Genomic DNA, 16,845 nt, shown 5'->3' with positions numbered 1-16,845 from the left:
AGTTCTCCATTTTCACATGTGGTGGAGCTGCTGGAGTTGGAGGGGTTCTTTGGGAAGGCAGCAGCATGCCTGTGTGCAGTTCAGCTCTGATCAACAATTCTGCCATGAATTGTCGCAGTTTCTCCTTCCTCCCTTCCAGCAGAGGTTTTTCTAAAGGTGTACCTTTGAAACTATATATTGTCAGTTTCAGGAATACTTACTTTAATTTCCAAAATGGACTTCTGGCATAAAGGCTGGCTAGAAATGAATATTTCTGTAGTTACGTTTGGTGAACACACCAAACTTCACTCAAAGTTGACGCACAAATCTCTTTCGGAATTTGGTTTTGCACTGGCAAAATATATATTCCGTTATAAACTTAGCTGCTAATAAATATAAATAGGTAGATTTCTTCTTGTAGGGAAAAGACCAAAATTCTGGTAGTTCTAGTGCTTCTAGGTTAGAGCATCAGTTTCCATTCCCCATCGAGATTTATTTCTCATGGGTAAGTAAAAATGTAAAGACCTGAGTGTATTTTGGTTTTAAAGAAAGTCAGGTGTTTTGGAAAGTCTGGAAGGGCTGATGAAAAGCAGAGAAAAGCTGATAAAATGTCTTCCAATATTTTTTTTTTCTTTTTGTGTCTATGGTGGCTTACTGGGATATGCAGAATATCAGAGGGGTCCTGGAAACTATCTGGGTCACTGTAATGAACGTTTCAGTTGGCTGTAGATTTGCAGCTCTGGGTTGATTTGGTTCGTTACTGGCTTCTTTAGCTGTTGTTCAGGCATAGATAATTTTAGAAAACAAGTTTTCCTGGAAATTTTAAAGATAAGTTGAAATATAGGAATGGTTTCATTTTAAAAGGGTTTTCTAGAACTTTTCTGTAAATACGAGGAAAAATAATGATCACTAATGCTATTGTTTTATTTAAGTGTAACTCTGTTATTATAGGAGAAACTAGAATTAACAAGTTTACTTGTCACTGTCACAGTTAGACTTCTCAGTTTACCTCAGCCCCAGAAGCAAACCATAAATTTCACTCCAGTAACCAAATGTTTTTGCCTTGAGGTTTCTAACAATGTGAAACATTAAACTCGAAATTTAGTCCTCGTGTGTAAAGGAATTCAATGCAAAACTGCACTGCTGTAAAAAGGATGTTAGTCTTGCAATAATATAAATGGAATTATGATCCATTTGTGTTTTAAGTTGCTTGGCAGTGGGACTGTAAAAGGAATGAAGGCAGTGGAAATGTGGCCTGTGTGTTGGAGGAAGCAACTCATATGCTGTCGTTGCTTGCAGGCAAATGGTCTTGTTTTTAATTCTATATACATACAGATGTAAGCCCTGATAGTTCTGTATGTGAATTACTGGTCTCAAAGCAATTGAAGTCACGTGTAATAACTGGACTGAGTTGGAAGGTAAATTCACTTTTCCCTCTTTTTATAGCAGTCTCTTCCCTTCAGGGTTTTGTGAGCGTTCTGAGCTCCAGCACTCCCTTCTGCCTGGGATCTGTTAGAATGGGCTTTATTGCTGGCCAGGCTTGTGTTTTACGGCAGAGCGCAAGTCTCGTGAGAGTTAACTTTTCAATTTGTTCTTATGGTGCATTTTGCATTTTTTCCAGCACATCATAAACCTTAACTGTCGGAGTCCTCCTGTCCAGGACAGTGTGCAGTTTTCATTTGCTAGTAAATTAAAAATCACATTAAATATGTGAAGCAATAAGAATAAGTAAGTGCTTTGTTCTTAAAGGACTAGTTCTTCAGGAAACGAAAGCTAATTTCAGGATTCTGTCACTTTTCATGGAACCTTTTAACATTGGGTTGGTTTAATTGATTCTTGCTTTACTCAGGCTGGTGAGAGCAGCTCAAACCCCTTAACTTTTAATTTCTGCATTTCAGATTGTTGCCAACAAAGGAGGCTTTGAAGTGGTGACCAAAGAGAAGAAATGGTCTAAAGTGGCGAGTCGTCTTGGCTACCTGCCAGGGAAAGGCACGGGGTCACTGCTCAAGTCTCACTATGAACGGATCCTGTATCCCTACGAGCTCTTCCAGTCCGGGGTCAGCCTCATGGTGAGCTCGCATTTCCCCCTCTGCACAGGGGGCCCAAAAGGCACACACGCAGCTCTGTTCCTCCTTGGGAAACTGGGACATGGGCTCAGCGCTTGCACAGCTCCAGCTGTGCCAACGGGGCTGGAGCCACCCTCCTAGTTATCCGTGACAGAACACTGCTAGGAGTTGTAACCTGCCTTTGTGTGGTTATTCTCTGCCATTTCTTTGTAGGACTGAAGTCAGCCGTGCTGGGAAGGAAAGCAAGGCAAAAGATGTTATGCTTAATGGGAAATGTTTGTTTTTCTTTTGATAACCTGGTATCCGGGGTTCAGTTTTCTTGTTTGAAGGTGAATGAATTAATTGGCCTCTTTTCCAAATGGTGTGTGTAATGCTGTGTGACGTCGCTTGTCCTGTTTCTTAGCAAACGGAATGATTTACAGGCTGTGGAATGATTAGCACTGCCTGACCAACACAATGTCCTGTGCTCTGCTCCTCTAGGGCATCCAAAAGCCTAACTTGGATCTTAAGGAAAAAGTGGAGGCTGAGGACCTCAGCTCAGATGCCCAGGCTTCCCCAAAGCAGGCTTCAAGGATGAACGTTATGCTGAAGAGGACCAGGCGTGTCAAATCCCAGGTATTCCTGTTCATCAGCTCTTACAGAAAGAGAACACTCACTTCTCCCACCTGTGCAGCAGCCTTTGGCTGTGGGAGCCTGCCCAGAAGCACCACGGGGAAGCAGTCTTCATTTAACTAGAATCCAGAGAAGTCAGTCACTCTGAGACCTGGTTTGATACAGTAGATGCACTCTTTGAGTCAAAACTCTAAAAGTTGCTTTTTGTTTTCTGATGGGTGGCCTCAGTACCTTGGTAATGAATGTATCTGTGAAAACAAGACAGAATGCTGTTTGTGAGTTGATGTTAACGCTCCTGCTCGTGCAAAGTTCTAAAACCTCTTTAAAATAGGCCTCTTAATGACATAAATGCAAATACATGTAGGTAATGGTTAACTGTGGAATCGCATGTGGGAGTAACGATCTCAAGCTGGGCAGGCAGTTCCTCTGGAGAACTGAAACAGATGTGTGAGGAGATGATCAGCGATGGCTGGAGCTACATAGGCGTTCCACAGTTTTTCTGCTGAAAAGCAGTTTCCTTCCTTCTGAATTACTGGTGTTACAGGAATTTCTGGTATTCGAGTAGGTGATATTAAATCCTGGCAGGTACCCCTGAGAAAATCCGAATGAAGACTGAATCATCGCCGTTTAAAATGCTGTCTTACTAGAAATAATTGTGGGGTATTGCCCTGATGGCAGTATTTAAATCAGGCCTTCCCCTCTTGACAGAGGCAGGCCTTGCAGCAGCATCCTGAGGCTTTTCTCATGAAGTCTGGTGGCTCCCTGCTGGCTCATCAGCAGAGCGTGGGCGAAGGCTGGATTTATATGCAGCCAACTTCCTACTTGCCTCATTCCATTCTAGACTTAGCTCCGGCACCACTAAGTTTTTTCAAATGCTCTTTAACTGCGGGGTTTTTTTTTTACAATTCACCTTTCTTGTCACCGAGGTATTTGAGTATCCTCTATAAATTTTCACCTTCTTCTCTGATGATTTAGACTGAGTTGTCTTTTTTAATGTCTTTTCTCAGCTTGCCAAAGCTGACTGGAAGTCAGTTATTGTAGCCAAATAGCAGTGCATCACTCAAGCAGTGCCAGGCTTGTTGATCTTCCCAGATCTCTCAAACAAGGTATTGGTAGTGAGCTCTCCAGAAAACCTGAGAGTGTTGCGTGGACTTCAGCAGTCATTTGCTGTGTGGAGTTCTTCTCTGGATTTGAATGAATCTTATGGCAAAAAGCCTTTGTGTCCTTTCTTTCACACGTGGTGTAAAAGTGTCAGTGTTTTATTAAGGTCCTGTGGGAGCTTTTTCCCTGCTGGTTTCAGTAGGATGATGGTACTTGCCATTTCTCCATGTTGGAAAGATGATTCTTTGGTGATCCTGGCACTGTAAAGCTGTTTTACTTTGTTTAAAGGGCTTGCAATTCAGAAATAAAAGATCGTTTTATTAGATCATCTGCAAAATATATATATATTTAAATACCTTTTATTAGGAATGTAGCCAGGTAATCTTTTAAGCATTACAGTTTTTAAAATGGTTGACGTGAGTTCTTGAATAGAGGAAAAACTCATCCTGCTTGCACAGACAGGAGAGGTAGGTTTTGACCTTGTATAACTATCTTAAGTCGTCCCTGGAGCAGCATTTAGAGACATATTTTTCCTCAGTAACCAGAAATGGTAGCAGTGTAAATAAGTATCTGAGAACATGGAGACATTGTTCCAGATTTCAGTGCACCTTTTTGTTGTAGCCAGGGCTCTCGTTATTGTCTGAAATGTACGCCTGGGATTGGACCAGAGGTTGTCTAAACAAGCTTTAGAGGGCAGGTAATATGCAAGTAATGTAAAAACCTGCTAAATAAATGTCATTGTGCTCCAGCTGTCACATCTGAATGATTTGTGTGTCGTGTGCCAGCAGTCCAGTGCCTGGTTAGTGAGCATGGAGAATTCCACAGGCCTCTGCAGCTCCCTAGATCTTTTCCAAGGGCTAGAAGTAGTTTCCAGAGATCCTCTGCGTCTTCTTGCAGATAGCTTACCTTAGAATGGGCAATGAAAAAGAAAGTATAAGTATAGTGGTCAGAAATTGCTGAAATAGAGAAACATCCTCAGCAGTAGAAGGGGGTGAGAGACTTTGGAAAAGCAAATTTCAGGATTTTTGGAGAACGTGAAAAAGGGAAGAAGGTGGGGAGTGGGTGTTCTCTGCGAAGGGTGGCTTCGCAATCTTTGGATACTATAATCAAATGTCACTTGAAAACATTGTCTCTGGTTAGGAAGGGAATAATTAGATGGTGAGAGATTCTGTTTAGAAAATAAACTTAAAGCTTTATTTTCTTTTCTCTGAAGAAAGCTATCACAAATAAAAGCTGGAGAAAGGCAGCTGAGTTCCTAAAGGCTTGTAAAGAAAATTACAGTAAAAGGTAAATTAATTCAGATTAGGAAAATAGAATTATCCTTAAGGAAAACTTAAATTTATTCCTGAGAATACTTTCTCAGAAAAGGGTACTGTGTCTTCATAGATGATCTGTTAGGGTGTATTTTAGCTGACAAGGGATTTGTCTAATGAGGTTATGTCGTGGTGATTTCTGGTAGAGAATTGCAGTACTGGAACAAAAAGTGCCATCTTCTCAAAGGATATTAACTTAATGTCCAGAGAATTTTCCCAAAAACAATTCCAAGTAGTGCATCTGCTTTCAGGTTTCTTTATGGATGCAGAATAACAGAAGAAAATAAGCTTCAGGTTTTTTTGCTTGAAAGATTTTTTTTTCCATGGGAATAACTGTGAAACAGAAGGACTCTGGGAGATGCTGACAGATGCCCCAAACATTTAAATATTTTGGTTATTGGTTGTAACCACCGTAGTCTTGTTCATTGAGGGTGGACGGGTGGGGATGCAAACGTTCCAGAATTGATGAGGGTGAGGCAAGAGGATAGTGAGTGAACCCAGGGTAACTGGATCACGTTATTGGGCTTGGCCCACATAGAAGAAAAGCCCTTGGGTTGTACTTTCAGCTAAGAAGGTAAAAGACAGTCTCTATCTTTCAGGACAAAGAGGAGCTAAGAATAGAATCACAGTTTAATCAAGTTCATTTCATTCAGGCAGAGAAAATATAACACAGAAGTGAGCTGGAGTTTTGTGTTGTTAGCAGTGAGAGAATGGCAAGGAATGTACCATTGCTGCTGCTGCTTCCATGCTCTCACAGTTTGGAGTTTGACTTTTTTTACAGTCTTAAAGGGCAGAGCGGAAAAAATGCTCAGTGAGGCTTCTGAATCCCTTAGGTATTCACACCTTTAAGTGTCAATGTCCTGTCAGCGTTCATGAGGTTACATAGGAACCTGGTTTTTAAAAAAGAATTCTTCTTCCAATGTGCAAGCTGTTCTTTTTCAAAACTCCATAGCTCTTTCCACCTGAGCATGGATGGATTTCATCCGCTAAGGTTTAGTGGTATCCAACTAAATCTGAGCAATGGAGTTATGAAAACATATTTAGGTGATGTATTTTTAAACTAAGCTGCAAAACTTTGTTGCTGCATGTTAATGATTTACTTTTAGTAAGTATGATAATAAAGCTGTTTTTTGTATCTGGTGGAGGAAACTGTGTTTGGTCACAATAGTAGGAGAAATCGAGGAGATTGCTGTTGACATGATGTCTGTGCTGAAATATGTGGGTTGATTCTGTCAGGTTCTATTAGCTGAGAGAATGGTTGAGTTGTTAATGAATTTCAAAAGGAAACAGAGGGATTAGGAAGTCTCTGGGTGTGTCTCCTTATGTCTTGTTAGCCAAAAAGTGAGGGATTGGTGAGGAAAAATCTGCTCAGTTGCACGGTGGACTTACAAAGTTGGTCACATATAAAGTGAAAATAATCTAATAGCAACGTATAAATGTTCAAAATTAGAATACCAGCAATAATTAGGTTGGAAAGATGCCTGTTAGCATAATGCATACCCAATTCAGTGGGAACAGGGACTGTAAATATCACTAACAATTCCTTAGAGTAATAATGCATAGGAAACTGTATCTTCAAAGGTCTTCTGGAAGCAAGAAAAACAACTGATTTAGAGAAATCATCTTTTTTAATGTTTATTGCAAATGTTTTAAAACCTACGTTAAACACTATTTTGGAAGAAAATTTTTGGGGTTTTTTTAATAATTGATTAAAAACTTTGAAGGCATGTCACCCCAAGGGACTGGCATGAGATATCAGGCCATAACTTTGAAAAAATAACAGATGAAGTATCACCAGGAAGTTAACTGAAGAGTAAGTTCTGTAAAATTACATGCCCACTTTCAAAATTGATAGGCTTGCTGAGATCTTTTAAGATCAGTGAGTTTCAGGAGGAAGATTTTGTGCAGTGAGAATGTAGTGGCCTCCTATACCACATCAGAGAGATTTTTCCAAGTATAAGGAGGCAGCATAAAGACAAATGCCAGGGTGATTACATTGCAGATGAAAGCAGAATTTTTTCTTCTTGTTAGATTAGTGGCAGTGATGTGAGAAAACGAGGTAGTTCAGTAGTGGGAAACAGGAAGAAGTTCATTTGAGCAGAGCATTTCAGGAAACATCGCTGGCAGGGGCATGGAGCTGTCGCCAAATGGGTCTTTTGCTTCTGATTTTGAGCTTGCAACATGAGTAGCTGTGATCTGAGGTGTACTCACAACATTTCATCACAAATAAGCCCGGAAGCAGCCAAGCTTAAGGAAGTTGGTTGGAACTCGTTAGTGTCATGTGGATGTTTCTACTCAAGGAGATCCTGTTGAAACCGCATTAAAATCCAGGGATTTGACTGATTCGTAGTGATTTTGGAAAAACTTGCTCTGGCATTCTTATTTTTTGCAAGATGTCAAACCTAGTTCTTTTATTTGGTGTAGGGGTGCCTTCTTGTCGATCTGGAATATTAGATGGGAAATAATTTAAAAGTTTGGGACAAAAGTTCTGTCTCTTACATATCTCAAGGCATATGTTCATGGCCTTTAGGAACAGAAAAGCATAATCTTTTCAGGCCTGCTTCTTTTGATGAGCACATCTTCTGGGGGAATGGAATAGGAACAAAGTGTGAAGAAACCTGGAGGGGAAGTCTTGGTGGTTTGTGCTAATGTGGTCTTGTTTTCATTTTTAGGCAGAGGCGGGAGAAATGAGTAGAAACACGGAACTAAAGAAGCTGCAGATCTTTGGAGCTGGACCCAAGATGATGGGACTAGCATTGGGAGCAAAGGATAAAGAGGGTAATTAAACCTTGGGCTCTTTGCTTTCTGTGAGTTCTTTGCTTTCTGTGAGTCTGTTAAATCTTCCTGAATGTCTCTAGAGACCGTATTAAGAAGGAGGCAAATCAAAACTGGAAAAAGAAAGCTAAATATTCCAGGGTTTCATTCACAAGAGATTTACAGAGTGCTTCGTGTAACTTGGCAGAGTTTCAGCTCTTTATGTATTATATAGTAACAATAACAATTAAGCAGCTGTTCCATGAGCTGACTGAAAGAGAAAGCAGGATTTAAAAGTACCGAAGCTGATCCTGCCAGCAAAGTGCACAACTTAGGTGTCTGATTCACTGTTTTTCATGAGGCCATTGGGATCACTTGTGAGGATAAGCTAAAGATGTGCTTCCTAATCCCTGCTGATTTTAGACTGGCCAGGTGTAACATGACATTTCTGCTTCCTTTGGCCTGGTAAGTAGTGTGTGATCTGAAAGGCAGGGTGCCAGGCTGGGTATCTGCGGTGGTTTTACAAGTGAAGTCTATCTTGATGTGATATTAATAGCATTTAACTTCATTTTACTTCCAGATGAGGTGACGCGAAGGCGCAAGGGAACCAGATCAGAAGCGTTTGGAATGCAGATGAGGCAGCGCAAAGGGACTCTGGCTGTCAACTTTGTGAGTTTGGTGCCTTGGCTGGGATTTCTCATGGAAGGGACTTGGTTGATTTTGTAAGGCTTTTCTTTTTCCCCCTGCTAGAGCCCCCACCCCTCCAAACAGATGAATGAATGCACGCCGCAGCAGATGAGACTGTTATGGGAAGAGAGAGCAGTGTTTTGAAAAACAATCTGTGCTTTAGGCTTTTGTTTTAATCTTTTGGACAGGAGGGCTGTTGCAGTGGGAAGCTGTATGCTGATCATACTTGCCACATGCTTGAATGCCTTCAGTAGTTCAGTTTTTGTTTGAGCTGCCCTTAGTAGAACAACTATAATATTGCTTCTTTTCTTTAAAAGAGATTCTGAGCTCCTCCAGTACTTCAGGAGTTTGTTTTTAGCAATTCCACATCTTGTGTCTTTTCTGTTTTGAATTTGAATAGGAAGAATAAAAGTTTATTTCTAAAAATAAATCAGTTTAGCTCTCTGATGTTAGTCCATGCAAAAGCAGTGTACAGTTGTTCTTAATGTCTTTTATAGAATGTGACTTTCTATTTTTAATGTGTCATAACCTACCGTGTGTATGCAGCCATGAATGAAGATCTGTGCTGTTACTGTCTAAAGAATCAGATTCTTCACTTAGAATTCTGCTGTTCCTTTTTTTCCTCTTAGCCTATCTTAAATGCCAACCATGGAAAGCCAAGGCAACCTAAAGTCTCTAGTAACCACGTTTTTATAAGGGGAAAAAAATGGGAGAGTTTGGATATTTAAAACCCATCTATTTAAAGATGTTTTTTAAATATTGAAATTGCTATATAATACTTTTTATGAAATATAAAATACACCTCTATAAAATGCACCTTTTTGTCTCCTCCTCTCCCCTTGGTGCATAAGTTATGTATCATCATAGTCTTACGCTGTTTTGTTACATGGCTAGCAGGATTTTTTCTGGGTGTTGCATAATCACAGGTCTGCTTGTTGAGAATATCTGTTTCAGTGCAGTTTTTGCATTTGCCACATCATCACTTGTGCTAACACAGAGGTTGCATATGCTAGTAGGAATTTAGAGAGAGGAAGGTATTACCAGTGAGAGGTAGCTAGTGAGGACCATAGGCTTGCCATTTTCATGCATTAAATTTTGGGAAGAGAACATGGAAGTGCCTGCTGGGTTACCCTCCCTCCCTTCTTTCTATGTATCTATTTATCTTTCAACGAAAGCAGCTGGTTTGCTGCCTTGGACAGACATGATATTCCATGAGGGTGCGGGTGTGGATTTTATTTTAAAGGGGAAGATGATACGTCTCTTGAGTAGAGCTGCATTATTTTTTAAAATAGTTTCTTAAGAAACCTGAGCGGTCTCCCTAAGAAGTATATTATTGCATAGCTAGGAGGTTGCATACTTAACTAGGCAGCTGTAACTCAAGATGGGTTTGTCATTAACTATTTAATCCACCTGAGCCTAATCAGCTGAAATGCACATGGTTTTGTGACAGCTTGATTAAATTAACAGGCCCCACCAAACACAGCCCCACCTCTTCTGGTGTTATTTTGGGCTGTGTGAGGGAAGTATGCACAGCCTGAGCTGCCAGGCTCTGGTGGGAGCAGTAGCAGAATTTGGAGCAGGTATCACGCATGAAGTTCATGCTGTTAGTAAAAATTTTTTTGTGAGGTTATTTTTTAGCTGTGATAGAGTAATACCCAGGTTTATTTCACTTAGGTTGTTACACTTCTTCAGTGTTAAATGTTTCTGTTAATTAAAGTTCTTTGCCCAATACAGGAAGTAAGAGCAAAGAAAATTTGAAACCTCTTCATATGATTTTCTGTCTGACCCTAGAGAAAGTCTCCCCCCTGTCAGTGTTGTTCTTGTTGAGGGACTGTCTTGAACGACTTCTAAAAGCTGTTTGCTGCTGTATGGGGATTAATACTTCTCTCTTACCATTCTGAGTTTTTCTTCTTTGCTTTGGGAAAAATGAGGGAGAAGTTGGTACCTTTACATGTGGTTTCCTTTGCTTCCTCGTGAATTTTTAGATTGAAACCTGTAGGTTTGTGGATTTTGTTATCCCTTTTTCATTGCAAAGATAGCACTGTACTGTTGCAAGTGATGGTATGCATCTTTCTGAAACACCTTTTTGAAATTTTCCTTAGCCACGCAGTCTTAGTAGAGGTTTAGTTTAAATTGTTTTCCACAATAAGAGGGCTGAAGAGAGGGAGTTCTAAAAACTAACTTATATTTTTGCCTTAGAATAGCATAAATGAGATGCTGCTTGAGTTAGATAGCAAAAGATAGTCCAACTGAACTGGATAGTTATTTTGCAGCAGCCAAAGCCTTCCTGCCCCCACACAGTGCTGCTTTGGGAATGAAACATAAGCTGTTATTCTCAAAAACCAGAGGAGACTGTTGATGCTCCTATATTGGACTTCAGGATATCATCCTCTGTTCCTTAGCTTAAGAAGTGCAGGCTCTGGGTGAGAAACTTCTTGTGACTTTTTTCTTTTTTTTTTTTTCCCCCACAGGTTGATCTCTATGTTTGCTTATTTTGTGGCAGAGGAAATAACGAGGATAAACTGCTGCTGTGTGATGGATGTGATGACAGCTATCACACTTTCTGCTTGATTCCTCCTCTTCCTGATGTTCCCAAGGGTGACTGGAGGTGTCCAAAGTGTGTTGCTGAGGTACAGTTCAAGAATTGCTGAAGCTTTGTACATGTACAAAGATCAGAAGAAGAGCAGTTGAGCAGTCCATCCATGTAGAATGCGTAGTGTGTTTTGGAATATTGTCAAGATAAGCCATAAGGAGAGAGAAACATTCCTTCTGGAGCTGGGGCATAACCTTTATTATATGGCCACGTGGCAGCTATTTAGATCTGAAATTCAATTTGATAATCTGGTAGTGGGAGATTAAGTGTGAGAACTGGGGTTATGATGGATGTTTCCACATAATGATGGCACATTTTGTAAACTATGAAGTAAATGAAATAAGAGATTTAGGCGTAACAGGGAGCTTTGATTATTGGAAAGGCATTGTAGCATTGTTCAGAATGGCCTGTAGCAGAAAGTGAAAGAACTCATTTAGAATTTTGTTGTAGCTATTTTAGATTTGGTTTAGTCTAAAAAAGGAACTGCTCAGGCTCTGAAAGTGGAAGCTACATGAATGTCATTACTTGAAAAAGAAGAGCTGCCCAGTTCCAAGAGATGATTGATCAACAGACAGCAAACATCACTTGATTGGCTTCGTATTTGTCTTAAGGAAACAAGTTTTGCAAGCTCAGGAAGTTGGTAGCTGTAGGATTCAGAGGAAGAAGCTGACTGTAGCTGTGTAATTGAGACTGGCTTTCACTCTTCAGGCTGTTGTTTCCAAAGAGCAGTTGTGCACACGCGTTTATGTGCCCGTTTCCCCCGTGCCCTGCTGCAGTGTTGGCTCCTGCTGGATCCTTTATGGTGGTGTTTGCAGAGCTGTGCAGCCACAGCAGCTGGATCAGCTCGCTGCTTTAACCCTTCACTGAGAGATGCGGTTGTCAGATTAACTCAGGCAAACGCTGCTTTAAGGGAGGTGGAAAGTCATGGCTGCAGGCAAGGGAAGAGATGAAACCTTCCCTTTGGGCTGCTGCTCAGACGGTGGATTAACCTACTTCTTTATTTTCTCTTAAGAAAGAGCAATAAGGAAGTGTAAGCAAATGCAGCAATCTAATATGGAGTTAATTTAGAGACTGTACTAGTGAATAGAGTGGCTGCAACAGTTTAAGAATGTGGAAACTCAAGAAATTCCATTTTGCTAGGAAAAACAGGGATAGATTGATACCAAAGAAAAAATGTGCAGGCAGGGACAAACCTGGGAAAGATGAGGTGCCAGTTGAGTTTTTACTAGCAAATAATACAGAAAATACTTGAAAAATTTTGGAGATACATTGAAAGTCAGAGGTAGAAGGAGGAAACACGTGGCTCTGTCTACTGGAGAGTGAGCAAGTAACAGCAGAAAGATGTTTGAAGTATTCACTAGTGCTTTTTGCCTTGATTTTTACTTTAGATGTTAATTGTGCACAGATGCTTAATGTAATTTTACAGCAGGGTACTGGAACAGAAGCAGGGAAGAGTAGGGTAAGGGCTCTTTATATGCATTTAGGTCAGCATTGTTTGACAGTGTTCACAGATGTTGTAGATTCTCTGTCACAGGCTCCATTGAAGAACCACTTTGATGTATGTTGGGAACCACTTTTATACACGTTTTCCTCTTGAAAGAAAAATAGAACTACTGATGAATTCCTTTCCAGTCCTGTTTCTTTGACTGAAAAGCTGACTATCAGATAGTTTTACATCATCTTTGTGTTCCAGTATGTCTTGTATACACACGGTGTCAGTTCCAAAGGAGCTGAGAAGGACACATTAGAAATGAGTGGGAAGAGGAGCTGGAATGTCCACCAGTGTTTTCTGTGTTTTCAGGATGGATGGGGATAGAAGAGTGAAAGGCTTGGAGATTTTCTGTCAGATGGGCCCTGTCTGTTGTCGGCTGTGTTGCTCTGTTCTAATTTCCTTTTTCCTATTACATATTTTCACAGTGTCAAGTCTGTTGATGATTTGCTGACTTGATAAGACTGGAACACTTGGGGGGCTTGTTCCTGTGCAGTTGTTCTGCAGGTGCTTGAATCCAGTGTGTCTGCAGAAATGTCCTGTGGCAGCCTAAGCATCTTGTGCACATTGTTGCCCTGTGGCTGGCAGCAGTCACTGATGGGACGTAGCCTGGGACAGGAAAGCAGAAGTGTGGAGCACTGAGGTTGCAGTGTTAGATTAGCTTCTGGGCCATTAATTCCGGGCTGTTTCCGTTGTGGTACGACAGCCTTGGCTGGAAAAGCCTCACAACTGGCAGCTCATTGTGCTGGGTAAGGCCTCAGATGGACACTAGAGCTTCTTGCTGAAAACGTAACTGTGTCAGAGTCTGCTGCAGGGAACAATATTTCTGTGTTCTGTCTCCTAGGAATGCAACAAACCCCGAGAGGCCTTTGGATTTGAACAGGCTGTCAGGGAATATACTCTCCAGAGCTTTGGTGAAATGGCTGATAACTTCAAGTCTGATTATTTCAACATGCCGGTCCATGTGAGTTTCAGCTTTTGTTGGGATTCCTTGTATGGGAAAAAGAGAGGAGGCTTCAGCTGATCCTGGATTTCTGCTAAGACATCTCAGCCTTGTTTAAAGAGGCACCATAAGCTTCAAACACATAAATTATTTAGCTTGCTGGCATCTGGTCTCATTTCAACTTCATTTCAGCTTTTCCCTGCAATGGACGGACAGCTTTACTGTGTGTTAGAGTTCACTGTATTGGGCATACTCTAGTTAAAGTTCTTGCCCTTTTTGACAAATTGAACTAAGTATCTTGCTCTTGTTTGGCATAGGGGCCCTTCTCCTGCCCTTCCTGTGCCTTTTGTCTTGGTTTAGTTTGTCCAGAGGATAAATCTTTGTTTTCCTTCTTCTTACAGTATTTTCTTGTAGACAAATCAATAGACTGAATCTGTCTGATAATCGCAGTGCTTTGGGGTTTTTTTGGTTTTTTTGTTCTGCATCAAACATTTTTGATGCAGAACGAAAACGTAGCATTTCTGCTTTGCCACAGTTCCACTTTCTTGTGGACTGCATGCAGCATCAAGGTCTTCCTCCTCTCATGGTCCTTTGGTAATTTATGGGCATTCTTGCTAAAGCCTCCACCTTTTAAGGACTCCAATTTGTGATGCAACTTTGGGACATTGAACAAAGCTTATTTTAAGAATAAGCTTCACAAATAAATACATATAAGTACAAGTAATGATGTGTTATATGAAGATCAAACTCCTGAACACAATTTTATATCTCAATTTCCTTACTGTTATTTAGAAATCCTGGTCATTATGCTCTGAAATAGTTTGGAATTTGTGTGCTGGTTTGTTCTCTTTGCTGCCGGATTTCTGTTGGCGGTCTCCTCTTCCCCCTGTGTTTTGCTGTACTTGAGGTGATTCTGTCTCTTCTGCTTACTCCTTCCCTTATGCTGTGGTATCCTATTTCTGAAATGTTCCAGCCACAGTGGAGGAATACAGACCAAACTGACATTGAAGAGATGGAGGGGAGAGGGGGAGTGACCTTGGTGTATGAAAATTCATGGGGAGTTAATAGTGATTTATTGCTTGAGTGATAATTTTTGTTATCTGCACATAGCATAGCATCTCTTCTGCTTTCAGATGGTTCCCACTGAGCTGGTAGAAAAGGAATTCTGGCGCTTAGTGAGCAGCATAGAAGAAGATGTTATTGTGGAGTATGGGGCCGATATCTCCTCCAAGGACTTCGGGAGTGGCTTCCCAGTGAAGGATGGCCGACGGAAGCTGATGCCAGAGGAGGAGGTGAGGAACAGGACATGCAAACTGGCCCGTTCTTTGCTCTGCCTAAGATTTCACATTTAGAGTATAGGTCAGAAATCAGTGTGGGTTTTTTCATGAAGAAATTGTTTCAGGCTTTGCACGTGCTTAGCATTCCTTTTGAGCAGGGCATTACTCTGATCTTTGAGGTTCTTTTACAGATCTGGTTGCTGATAACCAAGGTCTGTTTCATGATTTAAGTCCCACCTGTTTTCTATCACTTAATCTTAGCAGGCAAACATGTGCAAGTTGTTGCAGTTTGTTAGAGTATGAGGAGACTCTTCAATAATACTTTTTCTTTCTTGTTCCAAACCTTTTCAATGTAGAGTTAGCTTGAGAAACATGATTCTGTCCTCCATAGGAGGTTCTTAATGGGTGAAACAAATTAATTGGATTTAGCTTGTTTCTCTGTGCATACTGTAAGAATGAAATGATGTAGATACAGCATTCAATTATAAAAGATTCTTTAAAGATCATCTGGACAGTATATTACCTATTGTCCCTCAGACCTTACTGTAGCAAAGCAATTTTCTTGCTGCTTTTATGCTTAAATTCAGATGTAGTAAAGGTGTGGTTTCCTGGTTACACAGCCCCAAATCAATTTATACTGCTCACTGGAAGAGGTAATCCTGTTCACTGTTGTCTTCCACCTATTTCCGCTCCTTCCTGTGTGTACCTTTGTTGCCTGTGCTGTGATTGTGTAGCTGCTCAGTGAGTCAGCACTGCTCGTTTATGTATTTGTATGACACTTTGTGTGTCACTTAAAACATTTCTTAACCAGATCACTTAAATCTTCTGACTCACTGCAATGTCTTTGTAGAGTCAGAGCAAAGGGAACAGCAGCAGTGTTTGGCTGAACTGAGGGCCTGGCCAGTCCTTTCAGCAGCTGTGGTATTTATCTAACATTCCAATCAGTCTGTGCTTACAGCTTTTGTAAAAGTGGAGAGAAGATTAATGCTAAAGCACAGTAGTGAGCGTTTTAGCCTGCCTGAATTGTAATTTTTTTAACAAAGTATATGTATTTGAAAGTAAAGGTGAGAGTGCTTAGCAGGTGATGCCATCCTGTCAAAAATGAGTGTGTAAGAATTTCTTCCCTTGTGAAAGCTTTCTAAAGTAGTCTGCACAGCAGATCAACACAAAGTGCAGCATGGTAAAATGGGTGTTAAAAAAGCTGAAATAACATGAGATTCACTGCTTTGTTTACAATTTAAAGTTGTCCTGTGTTACTGAAGACTTCTATCTCTAGTTCTTCTGCTGGTGTTGCTGGTATTTTATTCCACCAGAAAAGCATCAATCCTGCAGTCTTGTGATGGGGAAGAAATCAAAGAAGATGGGCTGTGCAGAAATACTATGAGTGGTGTTAAAGTCTTAGTGTGACTATTTAATGACTACAGTATTGAAGGAATTATTTCTGGTTTTAATGTCTCATTGTTGCAGGAAATTTTCCATTACCTACTATAGAAATGGATAGGCTGATGTTTTCATTTGTATTTTCCTTTTCTGGTCTTGGTTGTCCTTATGCTCTTCTGATTTGCTCAAATTTTCTCCTTTTGGCAGGATTATGCTCTCTCTGGTTGGAACCTGAACAACATGCCCATTCTGGAGCAGTCAGTCCTTGCTCACATCAATGCAGACATCTCTGGCATGAAGGTGCCCTGGCTCTACGTCGGGATGTGCTTCTCCTCCTTTTGCTGGCATATTGAAGACCACTGGAGCTATTCCATCAACTACCTGCACTGGTATGGGCTGTCCTCTGTGCATCTACCTTACACTGCTTACTGTTTGCTTTAGGAAGTTTGTAGTTCTGCTTCAGAGTGCCTCTGCACACTGGGAACGTTTGTAACTGAAAAGCTAAATGTGCAGTGTTCTTACCTGTGGCTGCTTGAAAGTAAATACAGATGCTTTTAAAAGCATTGTAGTGAGTTCAAGGCAAAGCATTCAATTAAGGCAAACCCAGGACAAGCAAATTAATGCTTTTCATTAACTGATGAAGTATTCTCG

General features: G+C 40.7%; 1 protein-coding gene across 2 annotated transcripts in view; it reads left to right on the top strand.

Moving 5' to 3' along the window:
• Positions 1 to 16,845, top strand: part of KDM5A (lysine demethylase 5A) — a 46,941-nt gene that overhangs the window by 3,595 nt on the left and 26,501 nt on the right. For both annotated transcript variants that reach the window (XM_066184234.1, XM_066184233.1), the window contains exons 4-11: positions 1,878 to 2,048; positions 2,526 to 2,660; positions 7,744 to 7,849; positions 8,406 to 8,494; positions 10,984 to 11,142; positions 13,439 to 13,558; positions 14,671 to 14,829; positions 16,402 to 16,583. In XM_066184234.1, coding sequence (XP_066040331.1) covers positions 1,878 to 2,048; positions 2,526 to 2,660; positions 7,744 to 7,849; positions 8,406 to 8,494; positions 10,984 to 11,142; positions 13,439 to 13,558; positions 14,671 to 14,829; positions 16,402 to 16,583 — 1,121 coding nt within the window. The remainder of the gene's footprint in view (positions 1 to 1,877; positions 2,049 to 2,525; positions 2,661 to 7,743; positions 7,850 to 8,405; positions 8,495 to 10,983; positions 11,143 to 13,438; positions 13,559 to 14,670; positions 14,830 to 16,401; positions 16,584 to 16,845) is intronic.

Source organism: Chamaea fasciata, unplaced genomic scaffold, assembly GCF_029207755.1.
Source record: "Chamaea fasciata isolate MVZ Bird 193981 ecotype frontalis unplaced genomic scaffold, bChaFas1.0.hap1 SCAF_5, whole genome shotgun sequence".
NCBI classification, from domain to species: Eukaryota; Metazoa; Chordata; class Aves; order Passeriformes; family Sylviidae; genus Chamaea; species Chamaea fasciata.
Note: the sequence above shows the minus strand (reverse complement) of the source record. Positions and strands in the feature narration are given on the sequence as shown.